The sequence below is a fragment of the Crotalus tigris genome, unplaced genomic scaffold, assembly GCF_016545835.1.
Source record: "Crotalus tigris isolate CLP2741 ecotype Arizona unplaced genomic scaffold, ASM1654583v1 scf7180000019640.300790, whole genome shotgun sequence".
NCBI classification, from domain to species: Eukaryota; Metazoa; Chordata; class Lepidosauria; order Squamata; family Viperidae; genus Crotalus; species Crotalus tigris.
Window position 1 is genome coordinate 185,963 of NW_024097634.1, and position 24,070 is coordinate 210,032.

The 24,070-nt window shown below is 42.7% G+C and overlaps 1 protein-coding gene across 4 annotated transcripts; it reads left to right on the top strand.

Annotated features, from left to right (window-relative positions):
- The first annotated feature begins 8,882 nt into the window (after nt 1–8,882).
- On the top strand, nt 8,883–19,393 carry LOXL4 (lysyl oxidase like 4). Of its 4 annotated transcripts, none has more exons than XM_039363965.1 (15): nt 8,883–8,969; nt 10,687–10,995; nt 12,030–12,196; nt 12,425–12,630; nt 13,782–13,820; nt 14,356–14,572; nt 15,013–15,199; nt 15,598–15,752; nt 15,839–16,006; nt 16,244–16,406; nt 16,732–16,975; nt 17,512–17,627; nt 17,769–17,905; nt 18,107–18,218; nt 18,348–19,393. In XM_039363965.1, exons 1-15 carry the CDS (start codon nt 8,945–8,947, stop codon nt 18,416–18,418), a joined length of 2,316 nt encoding a protein of 771 aa, XP_039219899.1. In that variant the 5' UTR covers nt 8,883–8,944; the 3' UTR covers nt 18,419–19,393. The 4 variants fall into 4 exon arrangements, with proteins under 4 accessions (XP_039219899.1, XP_039219901.1, XP_039219903.1 ...); XM_039363967.1 differs by having other exon boundaries at nt 15,016–15,199; XM_039363969.1 differs by lacking the exon at nt 8,883–8,969 and adding an exon at nt 9,227–9,320.
- The last annotated feature ends 4,677 nt before the right edge of the window (nt 19,394–24,070 follow it).

Sequence of the window (24,070 nt, forward strand, 5' to 3'; positions counted from 1 at the left end):
TTATCCCTTTATCTTAGAGATGTCAAGAGCTGAATCCAGAACTTCCACCTTAACTTTATTTTTGAGCCATGATCTCTGTGATCTTGCTGTAAACAAAACTAGCATAAGAGAAAACTAGAACAGGCCTGGGCAAGTAAGTTTCATCAAGACATGGAGACAGACCTACGTGATTTATTAAGGTGTTTCATTTTGCCCTATCTGCCATCAGCATCCCAGGAGAGGGAGAGATGATGTAATCACATAAACCACGGAACTTTCTATTTGCATTAAGCATCCTGAGGCAAATACATGTCATATTTGTATCCCTGTGTTGCTATTTTGATGTCATGGTTTGTTGCATATGCTTTTGTTAAACTGCATTTGCAGAAGCTTCTTAGCTGACTATTGGAAAGGCTGAAAAAGGCAGCCACAGCAACGCAAAGAGCACACTGCAGGAATTTTGCCTCCCTTTAGAAGCAAAAAGGCCATGCTGTTTTCTGCAGAAGCTGCTTAAGAAGGCAGCTGATAGCAGCAATTATTTCCCTGTGCTTCTTTTCCAAATCAGACTGGCTGATGGAACTCACTGCTGTGTTTGTACAACATGCTTAGCCAGGTCAGTTAAAGCTTTAAATAACTACATTTGCACATATGTAAAAGCTGGCAAATTTTAACATTGGTTAGGCTTCCTTGTGGCTTAACGTGCTGTGTAAATCCAGCCATTTTGGGTACATTGTGCCAATGTATAAAATGAATTAACCAATTTAAGTCAGTTTCATGAGTGCAGCCAGAGTTCCTTGGTCATCTCACTCAGCAGATTGAAAACAAAAGGTTCTTCCTGGTTCTTCATCCCCTTGTGTATTTCTTGAGACTTCTTATTTGCACATGCCATTTAGAGGGGGGGCAAAGTCTCTTTTGCCAGGGGCAATGAATAAAAATTAAAAGCAATACTAGTTTGTTTACACACCAGAAATTATCCACATTGTATCTGCCAGGTTTCTTCCAATCTCAAGAGACGGTCCTGGCATTCTGCTTCAGGTTGAAGGGTTTCTCATGTGTTTGACCTCCTCTGATTGCAGCGATGATGGCAGAGGAGAGTCATAGGTTTGCACATAAATGTTTAACATTATCCAGAAATGCTTCATAGATAGATGGATATGAATACAGATGGCTTCTTATGCAGCATTTCCAGTTGACAAATAAAAAGCAGGGGCACAAAGGGTTAGAAGTTTTCTTACTCCCAGCTTCTGTCAGGAAGAAAATGATTACTCTGGAGATAGGAACTGGATCAGATTGAGCCACAATCTGTGACAAAAAGGAGGGTGAACCTGAAGCCTCAACACTTATGAAAAGTGCTTGAAAACAACAATATTACTCTGAGATAATGTGTGGTTTCTAATGGAAGAGAACACTTTCCTCACTCTGCCAATCAAACAGCAGCCCAACCTGCTGCCAGAAAGGATGCAAAAGAAAAGGCAGATTAGCAATAGCACTTAGACTTATATACCGCTTCATAGTACTTTACAGCCTGCTCTAAGCAGTTTCCAGAGTCAGCAGATTAGAGGAATATATGCGGGAATTAATCTATAATAAAGAAAAAAGGGAGAGTGTAGTTTTTTATGATCATAATTTAGAAAGCAGGATCACTCCTTAAAAATAAATGCAGGAAGTCCATAACCTCCTTTATGCAGCACAATAAAACTGTGGAATTCACTGTAATCAGATGTGGTAATGGCTTCCAATATACATTCTGTTCAAGGGAGACTGGCCACATTTCTGGAGGATTAGGCTACTAATCACAGGCAGCACACTTTTAAACATCCTTTCTCAAATTTATGGCTCGGGAATTCTGGGAGTTGAAATCCACACATCTTAAAATTGACACTTTTGAGGAACGCTGCGTTAAAGAGCACCTTTGGAGACAGCAGTAAAAGAGAGCTAGGGCTGGCTACTGTGTGAGAGACAGTGTAGGACATGAGACCCTTCTTGGCTTCTGGCCCTGGGGCTCTTTCGCGTCCCTCAGCCTCTGCCCATTTCCCTTTCGTCGACTGGAAGGACGGGCGCAAGCGGCCCACCCTCGCCCCCTCACTTTTCCTCGCTGAAACAAGGGGTTCCTACCCTGTGGCTCGGCCTCGAAGCCATTTCCGCCGTGCGACGCTTCGCCCCATCGCTGGAACTCCTACCAGCCCTGAAATAAAAGTTTCCCTGGAGCGAGGGGCTGCACCTGAGACAGCTATATAAATATTGACGGGCTGAGAATAGCTCCCGCCTGAGCTGTTTTTAGCGCCGCCTGAACTGCTCCCCAGGCTTAACCACAGGATGCATCCCGAGCCGAGGGGCTGACACGTGCTCGCCCCGGGTCTGGCGCTCGGAAGGCGGAGGAGGGCCTGTTCCTCCCCGCATTGCCACGTCGGCCGGGCGAATGGCCATGGGTCCAGGCGATCGCGTAAGGGGCAGCCTCCCGCCCCCGCAGGCTACCGCGGGGCAGAAAGGGCCGCGGGGCTGTCGGGGACCGCGCAGGACGGAGAGAGGCCAAATTCGGTGCCGGAGGAAAGCAAGAGCAACTTCGCCCTTGTCAGCGGCTCCCCGCCTTCCTGGAAGGACAAATCCAGCTTTAATCTCTGGCTCGGCGTTTCCGGTCGGAGGACCGTCCAGGAGCAGTCGTTTTTCTTCTTCAAAGCCTGAGAGATGTCGCCATGCATGGCAAAATTGAGCCACTGAAAGACAGACGGCAAATCTCATTAAGCAGGAGGATCTCTTGATCCTCCCAGTAGGTCTTCCGTGCAAGTCTCTGAGCTTGTTTGGAGGTTCTAACTGGGGAGCGCAGCCAAATCAATCCTGGCGATCAATGGGGTGACCAATGCGCCCAGCCAGGTTGTCCTTCTGCAGAACATTTGACAAAGAGATGTGGGGAGGAAAGAGGCTCGTTTATACCATGCCTGAAAAATTAAGTGGACTAAGTCAGTGGGGTGACAACTCCATAGGTTACTTAGACCCCCAAGATATTTCCTTTGCATGTGCATTGGTACAGGCATGTCTGCTCTTGATGAACAGGATCAAAGCTGCAAACCTGGCTTGTTGTGGGGTGTGGGGAGGAAGCAAGATTTACTTTTCTTTGTAATGCTTTGATATTCCTCTTGGCCAAATTAGAGACATTTGGCCATTGTTTTCTACCTGTTAATGCTAGATTAATGTTAGAATCACTTCTTCTAAGAAATGAGAGAGAGGGTTGATAGGGATTGATTATTTATTTATGTGATTAATGCCTTGCTGTTCTATCTTAGGGTACTTTAACAATAAAAAGTAAAACAGAGGAAAAGAATTAAAATCATTATTCAGAGTATCTCAGAGGGAAGGGAACTGGTTGAAAAGGAGGGTCTTGATTATGGAAGATCTGAAGATCTTGCTTGAAAGCAGAAGGGGGAAGGGTCTCAACATAACTCCTAGGGCAGGGGTAGCTCAGGAATTCTGGGAGTTGAAGTCCACGAGTCATAAAAGAGCCAAGGTTGCCTATCGGTCCTAGGGAATGCTTGGGGATAGCAATGTGTGGCACGATGAGCTTGTAAGTGGCTCCCCCATATTCTCAACTAGGACACCTGAGAGAAAGCAGAATGTTATCTTCTTTGGGAAAGATGGGGGATTCAATTCTGATACTGAAACCAAACTGCCAATCTGAGCCATACACTTGAAAGCCCCCTTATTCATGACACTTGGTGCAGGTCTGCTCTTGGCGACCATTTGAGTCATAAGCAATATTGTCTTAGAACGCAGCTAAAATGTACAAGATGTTGATACCAGCTCTTAACGCCAAGTCCAAACAAGTCACGTTGTGAGTAAATTGATATCCAAACCCCCCAATCTCTTTCTCTGGATGAAAAGTACTGTAGTTGTGGAGGAAAGGAGTGATCTGCGAGAGGCTACGGATGAATTCCCACTCTCTTTCCACAACCTTCATCCAAGCCTTATCCCTGGGCTCTTGGCTCTAAGAAGGGAGAAAAGTAGAGCTTGGAGAAAGTATCACAGTGATTGATGTTCTCCCAAATAAATAGCATGAGGAAGGGAGGAATTTGGAATAAGGCATCAACTGGGGAAAAAAGATTAACCTCATCCCCCTCCCCAGTTTCCCGCTGCTGCACCATATTTCTTATTTCTAATTGCCTCCCTCCCCCTCAAACGTGTTTAGTTGAAGAACAAGGTGCTGCGAGATATGTATGGATCTCCAAGACATGAAAAAAAAATTCTTCCACTTTTTCAGAAAATAATTTTCTTTTAAGTTCAGTGAGTACACCTGAACTTAAAAATTCTTCCTCTGCCCCTACTTGTACTTGATAGCCATTCCTTGACAACAGCCATTCTCACCCACCCCCATCACGTTGCCTTCATCTTGTTCCCCAGTCCATCAGCGAGGCTGGCTTAAGTCAGTACTAGTGCTAAAGTAGTGTTTTCCCCTTTGTTCTAATACTGTCCAGCAGTATCCTTAAGATGTGTTCTTTTACAATTCTCCAGTTGTGACATGGAAGGTGAATAGTAGAATAATTGATCAGAAAGAGCTTATTAACCAGACTGATGCAGGTGTATCCCTTTTCTGCTGGTTCATGATCTGGATACTTCTGCCAATCACTCCCTGGACACAAAACATGAAGCTTACTTGATAATATTGCTGCTACCCAAATAGTATAACATGAAATAGTATAACAGGCTGAAACAGGAAGAGTGAAATACTGCCCTCTCTCTTTCCCACTTCTGCATTCACTTCCAGAATACAAAGGAATGGTTACTACGTAAAAAGGAGAGAAAGGGGAGATAAATTTCAAATAAATGTAATTTTTCCCTTAAACCTCTGCCAAAAACTCCATTTGTGATAGTTTTGGGTTTTTCCCCCCCAATTTTATAATGACAGAATGGAGCTTAGGAGGGAGCAACAGATGATGCCGTCTGGAGATTCTGGCAAAATCCTGGTGCTGGACCCAGCCAATTTCTGCTGCAGTGCCCTGATTGGCAGATGTTTTTCCCTGTGTGATGACATATGGAAAAGGAGAACAGCAAAGCTCAGCCATCACTTTCGCCTAGCCTGCATTACATATACAGTATACAATTAGGACAACATTATTTGACATAGACACACTAGAGGCAGGATGGGGATCAGCAGTGGGGTATAATTTTATACTGGATTTATGTTAGAGAGTCAAGGATGGATGGAAAGCAATTTAACTCAGCAGTGGACAAAATTCCTCTCGCTCGTTCTAAGAGGAGAAAAAAATGTTATACAAACATGTTCATAACTTCTATCTTCTTGTAACACTGAGTGTCAATCTTATTTGGTATTTTTTCTATCTCTGAAATTAGTTTACTTGTGCATAGAATTTAGTGTTTGTAATTTTAGATGTTTTTATATTCCTAAATATCTTTATTTATTTATATTATTCCCTTAGTTTATTCAAAAAGTCAAACTTTTTGGACATAAGATCAAGAAAAATATGGCCAAGAATTGAAAGACTATGGATCAAATCTCAAATTAGTATCAAAGCTCTCAAGGTAACATTGGGCCAATTAGTTGCATTTAGTCTAACTTGTCTCAGAATTTTCAAAGGTTATATTAGGGACAGAGAGAAAACTGAGTTTTGAATTCCTTAAATTGCAAATAAATAGATCCTGTTTGCATTCCTCGATTCCCCCCCCCCCAATTTAACTATAACTAAGTTACTAAGTTAATCGTGCTAACTCAGCCCAGGAATTCTGGGGACTGCAGTCCCATTTGAAAGATGCCAATTTGGATAAGGTTGTGTTAAACAAATTTTATTTGGATAAATAAGGGATGAAGTGAAAGCAGTTACAGTACATTAAAGTGTCATTTTGAACTTGATTCATGTACTTTATTTTTTCCATGCTTCAAATCACACCTAGAGGTTGGGCCTCTGATTATAAGAAATATGCTGGCTCAGGTTGATCAGGACAGGGAACCATAATATTTACAAATCTCCATGCGCTAGTTTGCCCTGGCAAATCTCTCCAGACTTTGACATTGTGGCCTGAAAACAAGTTGCCCTTCCAGTGTTCTTGGGAAGGTAACAGCTCTTCTCTTGATTCAGTCTGCCCCATCATTCATAATTTGCCTGCTCTCGGTCACAGCAGTACATTTGGAAAAATCTGGTACTTTGGCAATTGCTAAGTTCCCTGACGTCATTTATTCATAAGCCATGTGCTGGAGAGAGAAGCAGAGAGAGCTCTGTATGGCCAGCCTTTGGCTTGACAAGAGAAGCCCCCCCCCCCCCCCCCCAGGCTTCACCAGGAAAGTAGTCAAGAAGTTCTCTGGGCTCATCCTGTGTAAGGCATCTTCTTTCAGCTGGGCCCTGCAGATGGGTGGGGCTAACTCCATTTATGGGAAATCAAGTTTGAGAGCACAGTTTGGGACTGGTAAAAAATAGCCTAGTTCATCCCAGATGGGTCTTTCCCTGAAAAGAGAGAGAAAAGGACTTGCCAGAATGATGAGCTCAGGGCTATTTTGAGGCTTCCCCCACCTCTGTCCGGCTCTTCATGTCAGCAACCTACTCTTTAATTTATAAGCAAACAGGCAGTTGCCACTAGCACATTTTTGCCTGGGATGCGGGCTACAGCCAAGGCAACAAGCTTCCTGTTTACTGTTCGTTGCTCCACTGGGCAATGGGGAGGGAGCAGCTACTGCCAGGATGAGGCCACAGAGTGTGAGCCAGTAGCAGGTGCCTAGGAGGTGTCGTGAATGTGTTGCTACTTGGAGGAGTCAGCAGTCCAACAAATCATAGCAAAGGTGGAACTGGATTACAGGGAGCTGTGGGACGAAATCAAGGGCAAGGAATGCGGAGCAAGACTGACTCATCTAGCAGGTTGAGAGCTACGTAGTGGGTACAGCCTGATCGTCTGCCTGATCCTAAAAAGAGAGCAACCTTAAAGGAATAGGCAGCAAAATGTCAGACCTGAAATTTAGAAAATCCCTCAATGCAAAAAGAATTTAAGTGTATCCATGTTTACAGGACACATTTACCCACAGTTAACATTAATAGAGAGTTGCTCTCTGACAATCTGAGAAGAGACTTGAATATGTCTACAAAAAATTATAGCAGCCGAACCTGGAATATTTTGCATCCAAAGTTTACATTTTGCCACTGAACCACACATATTCTTAGTACGTTAAAAATATTTGTTGCACCCAATAATGCTATTATCCCCTAGAAACTGAAGTTTGGGGGAAATTAACCATATTTTCCAGAGCCATATTTGCTGTGGGTGGTATAGACATTTTTTAAAACACCAATTAAGGAGAATTCCAGCCCTCATAGGCAAATTAGTTTATATTAGCAAGACATTTAAAAGCTCTGCTTAACGCTAGGATTCATTTGTGATATCTCAGTAACATCATGGAAATATCCAATTATTGTCCATGATACTAACCCAAACACAACCAAAATATTCTGATGGTTGCTGATGACTTTATCTCAGTAAATCTGCCAAAAATTGCTGGGTAGCTTGTTTTGCTTGGACATCTATTCCAGAGCTCTTCCTGTTGGTACCATTGGAAATGATAGTACGAGCAGTACATGCACTAAAGGAATGGTAGGAAATCTGGTAGCCTCCAGATGTTTTGGAGTATAACTCTTGTAATTCCTTGAACTGGCCTTTCTGGATAAGGCAGAATGAACACGGAGGATACAATATTTGAAGGATAGCATGATGGCCTCTTCTTATTCTAAATAGATTCAAGGCAAAACAGGCTCTAATTGGATTGGAGATGACAGAACTATAGGGTTTCCTGCCTGAGCAGGGGGTTGGACTAGATGATCTCCAAGGTCCCTTCCAACTTTATTATTATTATTAGTCTATATTTTCCTTTCTTCGACTTTTTCTCAATGCATTTAAAAAGAAAAAAAAAAGCTTTACCCAGAACAGCCGAGTGCAGTACTGCAAGCCACTTTAGCTGACTGTGTTCAGCAGATCAGCGGTTCAAATCTCACCGGCTCAAGGTTGACTCAGCCTTCCATCCTTCCGGGGTAGGTAAAATGAGGACCCAGATTGTTGGGGGCAATGTAAATATATATATACATTGCTTACTGGTGTACACCGCTTAGAGAGTGCTTGCACTTAAAGCGGTATATAAGTCTCATAAATAAATAAATAAATACAGATCAGATGCCATGGATTATTTTTGCTGGTTTGGGTTGAGAAGTGCAAACCATGGTTCAAATGATAGCCACTCCTTTCAGCGGAATAATCATTCTTTTCAAGATTGATTGTGGTACAGATTGTGATTAATTTTTATTGTTGTTGAAAATGAGTTGTTCATACTGAACAACAGCATAAAGAACTAAAAAGAGTAGTGGTGTTTTCAGATCCCTTATTTAGGGACCAATCTGTCTAGTGACCAATCTCCAATTTTCCCAGAAGTACAACTATCATTGCTATGCTATAGAGTGCACACATTTGATATTCATGATAAAACAAAAACAAATCCATAATAGTTCACACTTATTTCAAATATATCTATTGTGTGCTAGTTGTGAGACAAGATATAATTTGAAAAGAAAAATCTGTCACCAATGACTGAAGGACTCTTTCTTTGTTAAGTGAAAATAAGTATAGCTGTGTTTACATAAATTCGGTGGCACTAAATTAATCCAGTGAACAATAATATAACAAACAGGCTGAATTTGAATAACTTTGTAAGTCACCAGAAAAGCAGATGGTGGTGGTGATAGTGGGAATGAACAACTACAGGTTACTACTACAAACTGAGGACTATAGCCATAGATGAGACCATAGAGGAACATGACACTCCACATGTTTTTGAAAACAACTTTCATCCTCTGTTCTTGGGTTGCAGTTGGAGATCTGGAGTTCAGACCATAATGCAAAGCACTGGACACTCTTTGGGTGCAGGAGGGTCATCTAGAAAGAAGCACTTCACCGGCTCCACCAAATCAGAGATGTAAGGATCCAAATGACTATTAGGTGGCAGCAAAAAGGTACAGAAACCCCTACGGTAGCCTTTCCCGTCCTCTGGTGGTTATCTAGATTTCAGCAGCTCAGATCTGATAGCTACGTCTGTGCTGCGACTCTGAAGGCCACCTCGCCTTCCTTCTCTAACCTTGCAATAGCCTTTCGCAATCCATTTTGTACTTCTGATGGCTTGATTACTCCACGAGGTCCCCGATTTGGGGGCCATCCACCGGGGAACCTGCATCGTGCAAATCTTCCAATCCTTGAAATGTGAACCGTCCCTCCCACCCAACGGTGCTCCTACCCTTTCCTCTTGCAAAATGCGTCTTTGCCCTTCCTGCTGCTAACGTTTTTTAAGTACTGCAGAAACCCAACAGGTGAACCCCCTTCCCCCGATAAAGAGATATAGGATTGCTTTATCGTGGAGGTTCTGCGGTTCCTTTGGGGCGTTGGGCGGGGAGGGGGAAGAACCCTGCCCGGGAATACCCAAACGCAGAGGGGCCGGGGGCACCTTTTTCAACCCTCGGGGGGGGGGGAGGCGTCCTCTCGGGTACTCTGAGGCGCTCGCCCGCCCTGCCCAGATTCATGCAGGAGCCAGAGCCGAAGGGCGGATGCCGCGGATAAAAAGGGTGGGACGGGACGGGTTGCTGGCAAAACTCGCGCTGGCCGCTTTCTCCGCCGGGGTCTCTACGGGACCTTGTCAGCCAGAGGTTTTGCAGCGGGCGACCAGCCTCCCCCCCCCTTTAGAGCCAGCTGCCGACAACAGGTTTGTCGGACCCGGGAGAGCACCTCTTCCCCTTGTTCCTTGGCTGCACGTGAGTAACTGGCTGACGAGCCTACAAGACCGACTCTGGATGCTGCTGCCTGTGGGTGCGCGGGAGGAGGAGTTGTGTGTGTGTGGGGGGGGGGTCTGCTTTTACATAACTCCTTTAACTTGGAAGCACTGAATCATAAATTGAAGATGGAGTAGAATCATAAAACAGACTAAGCTAACCCCCCCCCCAAGGAAAAAACAGTAAAAACAAAAAAGGCTACTAAATGCTAAGTACTGATAAAATACCCAGTACCTCTGACTTGCCCTGGTTAAGTGCCCCGGAGCTCCTCTGGAACTGAACATAAGGGAAGGAGCCCAATTTGTCCTTTAGCACAGTCCCCGAGCAGCATGGAATGGATAAATCAAACCCCTCAGTGAAGTATGTTAGATTGAGATCAATGGGCACGGGGAGAGAGGGCGATGGACTTGTATCTGCATGGCTGTCCCCTCTCCGTAAGCTATGCTTTGCATGGAAAGGCATCAAGTGTTCAGATAGAAATGCCTCTCAAAACCCTGGTCACAAATATAGAAGGCTATAGCAACCAATCATTTCATTCTACTGATGTGGCAGGATTTTGGAGGAGGTGGCATCCTGCTCTTGTGGGTGGTTGGGGGTGTGTGTGCTGTCCCTTTGGCAGGTATGTCTGTGCCTGCTTCCCCCTTTGTCATTCTCCTTCCGTTGAGGAAGAGGGGAAGAATCTGGGACTTCTTAAGATTTGCCATATTGCTAAGTGCTTATGAATAATTTACAATGCAATTGTTATTTGCTACTCCTGATTTTTATTTTTTTTAAAAATTTCCTCCTGGTTATTTTTATACTGTTGCTATAAATTATCTTGTCTATTAAGAAAAAGAGGGATTCTCTGGTAAGAAGTGCCACTGACCCTTTCCTTTCCCATGTTCCTTTATCAAATTTCCTTGCCTTCCAGGGGTCTCCACCAGCACTGGACCAGAAATGCACTCTCTGCAGGTGTATCCTCTTACCTTCCTCCTCCTCCTCCTCCTCCTCCTATGTCTTCAAGTTCCTAGCTGGGCAAAACATCCCAAAATTAAGCTGCGCTTGGTGGGGCCCAGGAGCCAAGCAGGTGAAGGGCGGCTGGAGGTGCTGTACAAAGGACAGTGGGGCACAGTGTGTGATGATGACTTCAACATCCATGTGGCAAATGTGGCCTGCAGAGAGCTGGGCTATGATCAGGCCATAAACTGGGCTCACAGCGCCAAATATGGCTCAGGAGATGGTAAGGATGGGCAGGAATGGAGAATGTTGTTGGTCTCAAGTACTTTGTAGTGCTTCCAGACCTGGGTTGTGATACCCATTTTCAGTGCCAAGAGCTGGAAACTCACTAATAAAGGTGGTATTTAGTATGAAAGTACTCAAATTATTTAAGCTCTACAGTAGCTTTCAGGTAACTATGTAACCTTCAAGTAGCTATGTAACTTCCTGGTCTAAGGGATCATGTGAACCAGCAAGATTTTATTTTTCATTGGCTCACAACCACTCTTAATTGGAAGATGGGGGAGATTGCATCCCACACATCTCACATTTTTCTCTTTCAGCAAGAGATAGCAAAACAGTTCTGTATAGCAAGTGGGCTCTTACAATGCTGTAGGTACTTTGGGCTATGTTCACTTCAACTTCAGGTGAAAGTCTGTAAGTGCTAAACATTGCCAAAAGAAAGTAGGGACAAAGTCTAATAAAAGTAACACATTGGCCATAGTGTGCTCATCTTAAATTAAATGTAAATACAATACAATACAATACATTTGTATTTAGGAATACATTTGTATTCATGAAACCAGATTTCCCACATTCTCTGTGCTTTTTTGTCCACTAATCCAGCCTTCTTCATGTATGCTCTTCAGATACACTGGAATGCAAGTGTTATCAGTTGTTCTGATGGGGAATGATGGGAATTGTATTCCAGCTGGAGGGTACTTAGTTGGGGAAGGCTACTCTAGTCTGATCACTATCCAGATGTTTCCCATTTTCCTATACCTCTCCTATGCTTCATCAAATATGTACTTAACAAGAGGTTCTTTTTGGTGATATAAAATTAAATTATTTGTTCTGATATAACAATCTTTGCTTGATTTCTCAAAATGATCCATATATATTATAAGTAATGTTTGATTTGAAAGACTGACAAAACCGACAAATGTAAACAGGAAGTACTGTGGCTTTTGCTAGGAAAGGCAGTGAGATCAGGCTGGGGAAAATTAAACACAGCAAAGAGCAACCAGGGCTTCTACTTGTGATCTTATGTATCTACAGGTCCCATCTGGCTGGACAATATACGCTGCTCAGGTACCGAAAGCTCCCTGGCTGAATGTGCCTCCAATGGTTGGGGGGTGACTGATTGCAACCATAATGAAGATAGTGGCGTGGTGTGCACAGGGCCCCGCCGACTCAATTCTGCTGCTTCACATGTCCAGCTGCAGGTGAGGACCTGATTAGAGACTGGAGTTGCTTCCTTTCTATAGTGACAATTTGGAGCAAATACTATGTGTTCACATTTGGAAGTCCTGCTGAGATCAATGCCCACAGAAATGTAATGATCAGTGGGTTTTGTCCCTGCACCGTTGCTGACCATATGCATTTGATAATCTCACTTTTTGTTAACGGCCACCCCAAAATGGAGGTGAATATCCATTCTTTCTCTTGGGCAGGGTACAAAGGTAGAGGAGGTACGGATCAAGCCGATACTGGCCCGAGCCAAATTAAGCTCTCCTGTCACAGAAGGTGCGGTAGAAGCAAAGATCCAGGGACGCTGGCGTCAGGTGTGTGATGCTGGCTGGACTCGAAACAATACTCGTGTACTGTGTGGGATGCTAGGATTCCCCTATGAAGGACAGGTGGCCACAGGATTCTACAGGTAAGAGTGAGAAGTACTAAGGGCTACGTGTGCAATGTTATATTTATGATGAAGAAAGAAATAAACATAATCTGGAGGGTCCACCTTTTAATGTTAACATAAGGCGCAGCATAAGCATCAGGTGATTCTTTTGTTAAGAAAACAGTGGTGTTTCTGTGTCTTCTCTAAAATTTCCTTTTGTTTCTCCTGAGAGGCCTGTTCAATTCCTGTGATTTTGTGGGTTCTTTTTCTCCCCACGCACTGGTAGTTCCATGTGCTTGTTTCCTTCTGTCCATCTTCTACACTCCACCCACTATTCTCTTTCTAAATACAGTCCTGCAATGAGCAGTTATGGATGCCAGGGCCATTTTACCATGGGGTCCAGCCAAACCGCAGTGGGGTAATTATAGTGAAGACTGTACTTTTCAGAACCTGCACTTTCTGGCTGTAGCTTATGCATCAGTTCTATGGGACTAGCATTCCAGAGTCAATGTCTAGACCAGGGGTAGGCAACCTTGGCTCTTTTATGACTCGTGGACTTCAATACCCAGAATTCCTGAGCCAGCAGCTGGCTCAGGAATTCTGGGTATTGAAGTCCATGAGTCATAAAAGAGCCAAGGTTGCCTACCCCTGGTCTAGACCATCCTAACTTGGTGTGGTGTCCTCCCAAAGTGTTAGGTCACAAATGAAGCCATGTTTGATGCGCCTAGGTTGAGGAAGATGAACACATTCTCTGAATGCCAACATGATCTGTGGACACATTGTTTTTTTTACCACATGGGTAAAGATGTTATAAGCTTTGGTCTGCATCATCTTCAAGTACTTCTATTTTTTCTATGATGATAGCCATAGCTGTACACTTTATTTATGGGAACATCTGTGCAGATACTAGTTCAGGAGTGGCAGGGGCTTTAAATAATGGTACAAACCAGTGGATAGTGCTGTCACCTTTCCTAAAAGAACAGATGAGAATACGAAGGACCATAGCTCCAATGTACTTGGTAATTCAATGAAATGAGAATTCAGAAAGAGTTTTTTTTTTTTAAAAAAAACCCCTAAACATTGTCAACAAACCTGCTGTAAAATATCTGAGTTATACATCTACTGTTTTTGCAAGGCATTTTTAATGCTGCTATCAAAGTGCATTTATATTTGATTATCTAACCTTTCAGGAAACTCTGGAATCAGAAAATGAAGGATCCAAGATCCAGGTAAGGAGTTGGCTCATTGCAATATTCAGTATATGGGACAAGGAGATTCTGGGGCCTCTAGAGTTTATTTGCAGGATTGCTTCCTGTGCCTTTGAGCAGTTAATTCACCAAATTTCAAAGCCTTTCCCCACTTGTGTCTAATGATGACATTTACCTGCCCCCCTTTCTGATGTGTTCCAATAATGTTGCCATCTTTTCCTCACCAACCATGAACGAGACAGGTTGAAGTCATGTGTCAGTGTTAAAGCACCGTTTTCTTCCTTATACTGACACCACTGAAGGACAGACTCTAGATGTTTAAATTCTGCTAGGCGTTGTCACCTTGGCGCAAACTCAGGTGACTCCAGTGACTGGAAACAAAGGCAATAGAAACAGGATAGCAAGTGAGGACAGCAAATTTCACGCTACTACAGTTTTCTGCTAACTCAAGGATGGTGGATAGCACTTCGGTTCAGCCATGGAAAAAGCCTTCTGGAGGATGGCCAGAAGGATTATTATCTGACAAAAGGCAGTAATTTCTTCCCTTGTTTTGCAGCCTAAAAAGCCTGAGCAAGAAGAATACCTTCTGGATCCATCAGATTAAGTGCCTGGGCACTGAGGTTCACTTGGGTCAATGCAAACTACATGTGCTTCCAAAAGCTCAGAATCAAAGTGCCTGCCCACATGGTATACATGCCTTGGTCAACTGTATAGCAGGTCCTGAATTCCAGCCCAAGAAAGCCAAACTATCCAGCCATAGCAAGCCTAAACAGGTAAAAGGAAGACCATTTTCCAAAGAATAAAAATAGAGGCTCATATATCTTGACAGGTAGACTCATGGTGAAGAGCAGTAACCATAGTGAAACCATAGGATCTACTGTACTAGGGCAAGGATCAGTCTAATTCTCTGTCAGGATGATTTCAGACAAAGGGTTCACTGAATAGATCCTATAGATTTGTTCCATCTTAGAATAGCAGTGGAAAAACGAAAGAGTTACGGAAGACATCTGCGCAGCCTTAGAACTTTCATGAAATACTAAAAATGAAATAGGAGAACTACAATTTAAAAACCTTAGGTGGAAGCCTACCAGTTTCCCTGTTGGCTGTTGACATAGAACAAAAATCCGTCTTTCATAAATGTCACTAATCCACTCTTAGTCTCTAATCTATCTCCATTCCATTCGTTAGTCCCTAATCTCTGTTTCCATTCCAGCAGGAACCCAAGGTGCGTCTCCGTGCAGGTGCACACATAGGTGAAGGGCGTGTGGAAGTGCTAATAGGTAACCAGTGGGGCACTGTGTGTGATGAAGGCTGGAATCTACTTGCTGCCAGTGTGGTGTGTCGGCAGTTAGGTTATGGCACTGCACGAGAAGCTCTTTCAGGAGCACAGTTGGGCCAAGGTGAGTGGAAGGGATGAAGCAAATCATAAAGTGGGTGACGTAAGGTTCAAAGCAGGAAACTTGCATCCTTGACAAATATGGAAGGAGAAGGAAGATTCTGGATAAGTTATTCCTAAGAAATGTTTCATGGAGTTTCTCTGAAGCAAGCAAAACCCAGAAAGGGTGACAAAGTTCTGTAATACCAGAGATAAATTTCAGGAACAGGAAGAAGAGGATTAATTTGGGGAAGACTGAATTGTGGGACCAAAGTAAAAGAATGGAAGCTAGGAAGATCCATGTATTCCTAGTGAGAGAGAATCAGACTGATAACTGTGCATGTGGGAAAGATTTTGGGGTATAGTGTGTGTGATATGCAATGTGATGCGATCCATCCCTATCAAGAATAATTCATGTTACAGGCCTGGGTCCTATCCATTTAACAAAAGTGCGGTGCAAGGGACATGAACCATCACTGATGGACTGCAGGTCCCAAAAAGCAGCTCAGACAGGATGCCGGCATGACAATGATGTTGCTGTCCGCTGCAATGTGCCCCAAACAGATGCCCAACATCAAGTAAGATCCAGTTCTTTGACTAAAAACCAAAACCAGAATTATATCATAATTCTTCTGTTCTATTAAGCCAGTTTTCATCCATGCAGATTCGTCTGGCTGGTGGGCGCACTTCAGAGGAAGGTGTTGTGGAAGTCCTGGTGCCCAGAGGAAGTGCCTTCCGCTGGGGTGCTGTGTGTGGGGAACACTGGGGACTCATGGAGGCCATGGTTGCTTGTCGACAGAGGGGGCTGGGCTTTGCAAGCCATGCTCTCCAGGTAAGCGATTGTCTGCATTGTTTTCTGATAATGTTAAGTACTGAATGCACCAGCACAATGCTGACTTGCTTACTCAGTTGCAAAGATGGTACCTGAGGCTTTTTGTTCCAAGCTTTCAGGTTAATCATGATTAGGCAAGGGCTTAAAGGAAACCTGGGAGCTTATGTAACCCAAGACAAGGATTTCAAATTCAGAGTCTGTACTTACTTGGTTTCTACCCCTTTGTTCCTATTCCAGGAAACATGGTACTGGCAAGGCAATGCAGATGCTTCTGAGGTGGTGCTGAGCGGTGTGCGCTGTAAAGGCACAGAACTGTCTATCCTACAATGCCAGCACCACGGACCCGTGCATTGTCCTAATGGGGGTGGCCGTTTTGTTGCAGGAGTCACCTGCACCCAGAGTAAGTGGAAATAGGAATGGTCTGGCCTGGGGGTATTTAAAGCTAAGACAGTGGGATCACATATAGTAGAGCAGCTACCATAGGCATCACAGCAGTCTTGAGAGTCACCTTTTTGCTTAGAACAAAGACAGATATTTCTTTTCTTTTTTGGGTTATATTGAGGTTGAAGAAAGGAATGTTTGCTGAGAGAGTGCAAAATATACAGTATGATGGACAAATCTGGAGAATGTGATCTATTTGGAGTGGGGTGTCAACTGCCTAACATTATGGGCCTAGAATTCACACTGTATGGATTTAAGACTTCATACTCCACTTGTCTTTTTAGATGCCCCAGATCTAGTAATGAATGCCCACCTGATACAGGAGACGGCTTATCTTGAGGACCGCCCATTGAACATGCTATATTGTGCCCATGAGGAAGGCTGCCTTTCTGCCTCTGCTGACCGTATGAACTGGCCAGAGGGGCATCGACGCCTGCTGCGCTTCTCCTCTCAGATTCACAACCTGGGCCAGGCTGACTTCCTTCCCAAAATTGGCCGTCATGCATGGATATGGCATGAATGCCACAGGTAGTGGGCAGTTCTTGACACAACATGGCCAGTAATACGTGCTTCTTTGTCATATGAAAATGCTATTGCTATCCGATGCATGTGTACAATCAAAAGCTAAAAGCTGTTGTTAATTCCTGTTGGTAATTTTGTTTAGTCATTTAAAAAAAACACGTCCAGACTTTTCCTTTTCTAAACCTAGCCTTTTCATTTCCCTGTAAGTTAAAGCTCACGTGTCCCACTGAAAGATATCCACCCTGGCCAACTCTTTTATGGTGGAAGCTCAGTTTGTTGCATCTGGGAAAATAGCAATGTTTATGCTAAAGCTGTCATTATGGTTGAGCATGGATGAAGAGCTATAATAGCAATTGAGCCAAAAGCCCCACTTAATTCTTATACATTGCTTTGTTTCATGGCTCAGCAGATCTTTGCTTTTCGCTACCACAAGAAGCAGGAAGGACTGTTTGGCTATTGCCTAGACAAGCCCACTTCTTCCAAGCAGTAGTTTTTCCTGACCTATAGTAGCCTTCTAATTCCTCGTTTTCATCATCCCACAGACATTTCCACAGCATTGAGGTTTTCACACATTACGACTTACTGACACTCAATGGTTCCAAGGTGGCTGAGGGACACAAGGCCAGCTTCTGTCTGGAGGACACCAACTGCCCAGAAGGTAAGAGTAAAAATTCATGAAACTCAAAGGTGACAGTAACAAAATTAGACCCAAATACTACATACAGTACATACATCAGAAGTATATTGTGAGTGAGACAAGGCCTACTTTCTCCCACTTAGCCTATTCTTTTCCATATAGGAATGCAGCGGCGTTTTGGCTGTGCTAATTTTGGAGAGCAGGGTGTCAGTGTAGGTTGCTGGGACACATACAGACATGATATTGACTGCCAGTGGATAGATATCACTGATGTGCCTTCTGGGAGTTACATATTCCAGGTAAGTCTGGGAAGGAATCTGGCTTGGTCTAAACACAGAAGTATTATTTCTAAGCAACTTCCTAGGCCTAAATTTGGCCCGTTGTCAGTTGCTTTGTTGTGGATTTTTTTTCTTACTAAAACTGGGAAGGGGCACAGAGAAGATGAGAAGAGAGCAAACAACCTAAACTACAAGCCATCCTCCCCCCCTTTCTTTTGTCAGGTTGTAGTGAACCCTAAGCAGGAGGTAGCAGAGTCTGACTTTTCCAACAATGCCCTTCGCTGTCAGTGCCAGTATGAGGGACATCGTATTTGGTTGCATGGATGCCATACAGGTATACACACAACAGAAAGCCTTAACCTGGTTGGAAAATAAAATGTGTACCCACAGCCTGGTGCTATATCCTGCCCTTTGGCATTGCCAGTGGGGTTAACAGCTCTCCTTTCTTCTGTCTTGTTTGTAGGTGACGAGTATGGTGCCATGATAGAGTGGGATGAGGAAGCACAACGGAGATTGAGCAGCAACTTTGTCTAAGGCAAATATTCCAGATACAGCTGGAATTCCCAAAGAACCCGGATCCAGATCTTCTCACAGCTCAAAACAATTCAGCATGGGCTATGGTAGAATCCAAGCAGATGCTGGCTAGCACAAGAACTAGACTCTACAGACAGATTATTTCAAGACCCTCTTCTCCTCCCCCAGCCATTTGTCCAGGATTGACACACACAGTGGTACCACAGACTTTATGGCTGTGCTGTGGCTATCACTCCTTTGCGTTACATTACATAGTCCAGCTTGTCTGGTCCGCTTTCTCTATTTATTCAGCTTGGCAACTATGGTCAAATATGGGACTGAAATGACCTGATGGGGGACACTACAGTCTTTCTCATGCCCAGCTAAGAGAATAGTACAGAGCAAAGAGGACCATGCTTTTGCCTTGCTGGCGGAAGGGGTGTGTGAGTATTGCAACCCAGAAAAACTACCTCAGCCAGCATCATCTGCTGACAAGCTTTTATCTCAGGAGCCTGGTTCATCTCAAGACATATCAAACCATCTCATGACATATCATTGTTTTCAGCCCCATATTCCCCTTTGCCACAAAGGCATACAACAGCATGCAACATGCCAGTAGACCCAAGCATCCATACCCACCTTACCTCTGGTGCAGAAGAGCTTCATCCTGCCATGGATGTAGATACCTCCAGATCCAAAAATTCAAGTCAGACCAAAGGATGCAGAAAAGGCACCTATGAACCCTTCTGTAAGAAGACACTACTTGGGCCATGCTATTAGTTTAAATAGTAAGAGATTAGGGAAGTGGGACAGTATTATTAACTATGGAGTTAGTAATGTGCAATGAATTGTGATGGTTAATAGGGAGTGTAAAATACTATTTGGGGATCACCTGCTCAGGGAAGAATCACGAGCCTCTCCCAAGAAAAACAAAAGGTGAAATTTTGTACAATTTATGAAGTTTGACCCTGCCAATAAAAGGCTTTTTGAACCACATAATAATAATCATGCTTGAATGACAGAAATTACAGGCAGAGTTTCTTGTGACATCCACTTTTTTAATGTGAGTTCAAACGACAAAGTCCAGCTGAGAAAGCATGGAAACAGCACAGCCAATCTGTTTGTCTGCCCACCTGTCTGGAGCAGGGAAGCAATGCTTCAGAAGCAGCAGCATTAGACTGGCTCAGGATAGCAGAGGATAGTGCTCACAGAGAATGGTAGAGAGATGGCTGGAAGCAGGATTGCCTCAAATCCAAAGGGAATATCCACAGATCTCCCAGTAGGAGTGAAGCAAGCCATGTGCCCATGAGGGAGAAGTCAGGCAGAAAGAGTTGATTATAGCAACGCGGCACCTGCCTCCCTCAGCAGTCCCACTGCAGTGTTCATCTAGGGAACAAATAAAGCTTAGATATATAGGCAGGAGCTTGTAATACATCAGGCACTGTGGAAGGGGGAGGGACAGCTCTCAGGCCCATGTCAAGGAAGGAAGAGGAATGGATGGGAGTGATTTATGCCTGCCCCAAGGAAAGCCAATACTCAACGGCCCCATTGATCTCCAGCACCACATTGGAGTTGTACTATAACTGTAATCTCCCCCTCCCCAAAGCAAGCTTGCTTTTCTCTTCCAACTGAGCTCAGCTGGAGTGCTCACCTTCATTGGCAATCCTGTAATGGATTAACAAGCAGCCAGAAATAGGCTAATCTGCCTGGCCTTCTTGGGGATGGAGTCCAGCTTATTTCATAATGAATCATGGGGGAGGGGGCAGAGAAGCACTCTCTCCTTTAAAAGTGGAGGAAGAATGTGTGGTGCAGTGGGAGATGGAAAGAGCTTAGCAGAGACCAACCCTGTTTTTCCTGTAAGGCCCCATCAGAGGTTCCACTCATTGGGAAAAGTACCTGATCACAAAAATGCTGATATACAATTCTTCCAAATTCACAAACTAGCAAAGGAGTATTTTAGCTGAAACGGAGCCTTCGCAACAGTTTGGCTCCTCCTCTGAAACAATTCTCTTTAAAAAGTGTTACTGGACTGGTGGTAATCTATTTTATGTGAAGTAGGGAGGGTCAGGAGATTTTTTATTTTTCCCAGACCTGTGACAATTCAGGCAGTGGGACGCTGATTCTCATTATCTGAATTCTCAACCGGAAAGAGAACTGATTCGCTCATGGGGCTTTCTGGGCTTCAAGGCCAAGAGAAATGTGTGTGTGTGGGGGGGGGGAAATTAAGGTTGGCTTCAATTTGGTTTCTGGAGAATGGGTGTGAAAATGGAGTGAAAAAAATTGTAATAATTTTATTAAATGTTACAATTAAAAAGATAAAAGCTAATACAAACTAAAAAAGATATTAAAAAATATAATTTTTTTAACCTTGACCAAATAAACCAATTTTATATTTATTTCCCTTATATTTCACAATCTTGTTCTGTAATCTCTTCAAATATGTACCAGATTTATTTTCCTTTGTATCATTTCATAAAATCCTTCAAAATTCAGCAGGCCTCTTTTATAAATTTAACACAGGAAGGTTATCCAAGTCATTCTTCTGTTTTTTTATTTACTGGTATATATCCCTTTTCATTATTAAGACATCAGCCAGTTTCATTCGTATACCCAACATATCATCTTTTTTCCAGATCATTCTTGTAGTCTGCCATTTTTAAATCCATGTTCAAATCAATATCAGTCTTATCTGGTAGAACCTGTTCCTCTTTTATAAAATCATTTACACACTGTTTATCTAAACATTGTAGGCAGGCATTCTTTTGTTCACACATATCCTTTAATATCCTTCAATGTGTCCAATGTTAAAGTGTTTTGCTCCATTCTGTGTTGGTAAGCCAAGTTTAAGTGGACATCTCCTTTAATTGTAATCTTGGGTTCCCTTTAGTGTCCAACTTTCAAGGTCCCATCCTATCTTTTTTTTCAGAATTCAAAACACCAGCCATTTCCCATAGGAAACCTTCTTATAATTAACTCCAAAATTTTATTTCAATTACATATAGACCTTCAGCCCATTTACAACTTTCAAAAAACAACACTCTAATAATCAATCTTTTGCCATTAATTCCCCCAAAGAAGAATTTTTCTAAATTCTGAAAAAGAGGCAGAGTTTATTAAACTTCACTTGTCTCTTCTGTTCAGCATCAAGCAGTAGCAGTATGAAGACCAATCTTCTGTTAGGTAGAGGAAACATCCATTTCATATACTTTGACAGGAAGCAGTGTTAAGATGCTATAGAACATAAGTGTGCATGTTCTGTTGCTTTTGAAGCTATAGAAATTGCTGTCACACTGAAATAATACTTTGTGTATGGAATGGAATAAAGGGTCCTCATGCTCTTCATCTCAAGTAGTGTCTTGATATGGTCTTTATTCTTTAAAGTACAAGCAAGAATTCTCTTCAACTCTGAAGAAGACAGTAAAAAATGAGACCTAAGCTCTCTTCCTGGAAAACATGTATATCTTTCCTGGTTTTCTCATGGAGAAACTCCAGGAGTTTCTGGAAAGCAATTTCAACACTTTTGTACACATTATTTTAGCTGTGAGTATAATATAAGTTCAATATTTATTTGTGCGACCAATATTCTTAGTAAGCTTCTTCAGCAAATTTTCTCACCAACTCGCAATTCAAGGGGAGTCATTTTTCATGAAATATCTTGTATGTACAACCTCAGACTTCCATCTTCCAGCTCAGTGCTATGCTAACTCTGCAATATGAGACTGATTCTATTTTCTTAGACTCCTCATCTCCTTTGATTTTTTTTCTCCTTGTCATCATTTGTATCAAGTAATTTATGTGATCTTCGCTCTGAAGATTAAATATCTCTGCTAGATGGACCAGACAGGCATAAGGGAAGCAGAAATAACTGAAACATGGGGAACAGGAAAAGCAAAAGAGAAATTGATTGCAATCTGCAGGATGGATTTAACAGTGGAAGCTGAACAGAACCTTCATGGTTTAATGGAGGGCACAGGCAAGAAGGCAACCATATTTGAGGCTTACATGGAACAGAAAGGACATGAAAGAACATAGAATTCATATTCATTCTATGACATAAAATCCTCATCTATTAATTTAATGCCATTTTTCATGCTGATGTGCAAAAAAAGCCTAGCGCCTCAAATTTTCACTTGCTCAATATGCTCATTCCCTACATTTTCATATCCCCCACATCTCCATAAATTATCTGTCTGCTTCTTAGTCATTTCTCCTTCACTTCCAAACTTCTTGCACAGCCTCTTCTTAATTATATACAGACTCACATTTACCTTACTCATTTAATTCTCCATTTTAAGGTATTAGAGTATGCAAAAGATTTCTAGTCTGAATTATTTGAGGTTGAAACACCCCATTTCAGACTCAAAATGGCTGTCCCAACTTCACCAAAAGCGTTTGATGCTGCTCTGACCCTTATTGAAGTGTTCAAATATCAAAATTCTTGTTTCAAAAGTACGAGTTTGAGGCTTTTGGAGTCATTAACTTTACACCATGTCACATCTGTGCTGTTTCCAGATACTTGCCAACTTTACCAATCAAGAGATATCATACAGTTATTCTGTCTTTATATATTTCCTTAAGTAGTGGAAGACAAAATATGTTATTGTCAGCAACCTCTCATAAAATTTGAAGTGTATGGCAGGCTGATCAAGCAGAAAAGTCTCTTCTAGAAGTTCCTATGTGCCTGGTACTTCTGCAAAGAACACTTAGACCAGTGTTTTTAACCTTGCCAGATAGAAAACATGTGGATTTCAACCCCCAGAATTCTGGAAGTTGAAGTCCACATATCTTCAAATTGCCAAAGTTGAGAAACACTGACTTAGACTGTTCTTATGATGGTGAGGCAACTTCCATCCAACTTTCATGTCTCAAAAAGCAATTCCAACAACACTAGATGTATATTTGGACAGGGAAGAATACTTAATTTTTCTCAGAAAGAAAGCACTACATTTTAAATAGCTGGAAAAATGCACATGTTTTCCCAAGAGAAATGCAACCATGAAAAGAGGATTATATATACAACAGATGAACAAGAAATGGAAATTTATCACGCAACAAACAGAGGGAACTGAATTCCACTGGAACGGATTACAATGATTCCTTAATAGATGGCAAAGATCCAAACTCTCATTCCAACTCAACTCAATTAAACTGAGGATTTAAGAAATGAAGAAAGAATTAAACATACCACTCCGGAGGATATTTTCTTTCATAGCCATTTATGGTACTGCTTCAATACTACTTTTGAGTATTAAATGTTCTTCATAATACCAATAGGGCTGAATTTAGCTAAAATATTATTTCCTGATAAAGTAGCGCCTGAGTCACAATAGGATCACTGCAGAGGAGAATGGGCAGGGTGCCCAAGCCAGAATTGGCCGGATCAGATTTTCCAAGTTTCTATCTTGAAATGTGCAGTAAATTCAATAATTGTATTCTGCAACCAACAATGGCCAGGTTTCCTTGGATGACCGCAGTTCTGATATGAAAATACCTAGAAACATTTTGCCATTTTAAAAAGTATTCTTGCTTTGAACCAAATTACTGACTCTTGTGTTAACACATTTCTCCTCTTCCTAACCCCAGTTCAGGAGTGCTGCAGTGAGGGAATATTCAGAAGGTGAAATCTGAAGATGCTTTACCAACGATCAATGCCCAGAAAAAAAATGAATCAGC

Coding starts and splice junctions, on each gene's coding strand:
- LOXL4 (XM_039363965.1), top strand. CDS start 8,945: ATGACTATTAGGTGGCAGCAAAAAG. Junction 10,996..12,029: donor CAAATATGGCTCAGGAGATG/GTAAGGATGGGC, acceptor ATGTATCTACAG/GTCCCATCTGGCTGGACAAT. Junction 13,821..14,355: donor ATGAAGGATCCAAGATCCAG/GTAAGGAGTTGG, acceptor CTTGTTTTGCAG/CCTAAAAAGCCTGAGCAAGA.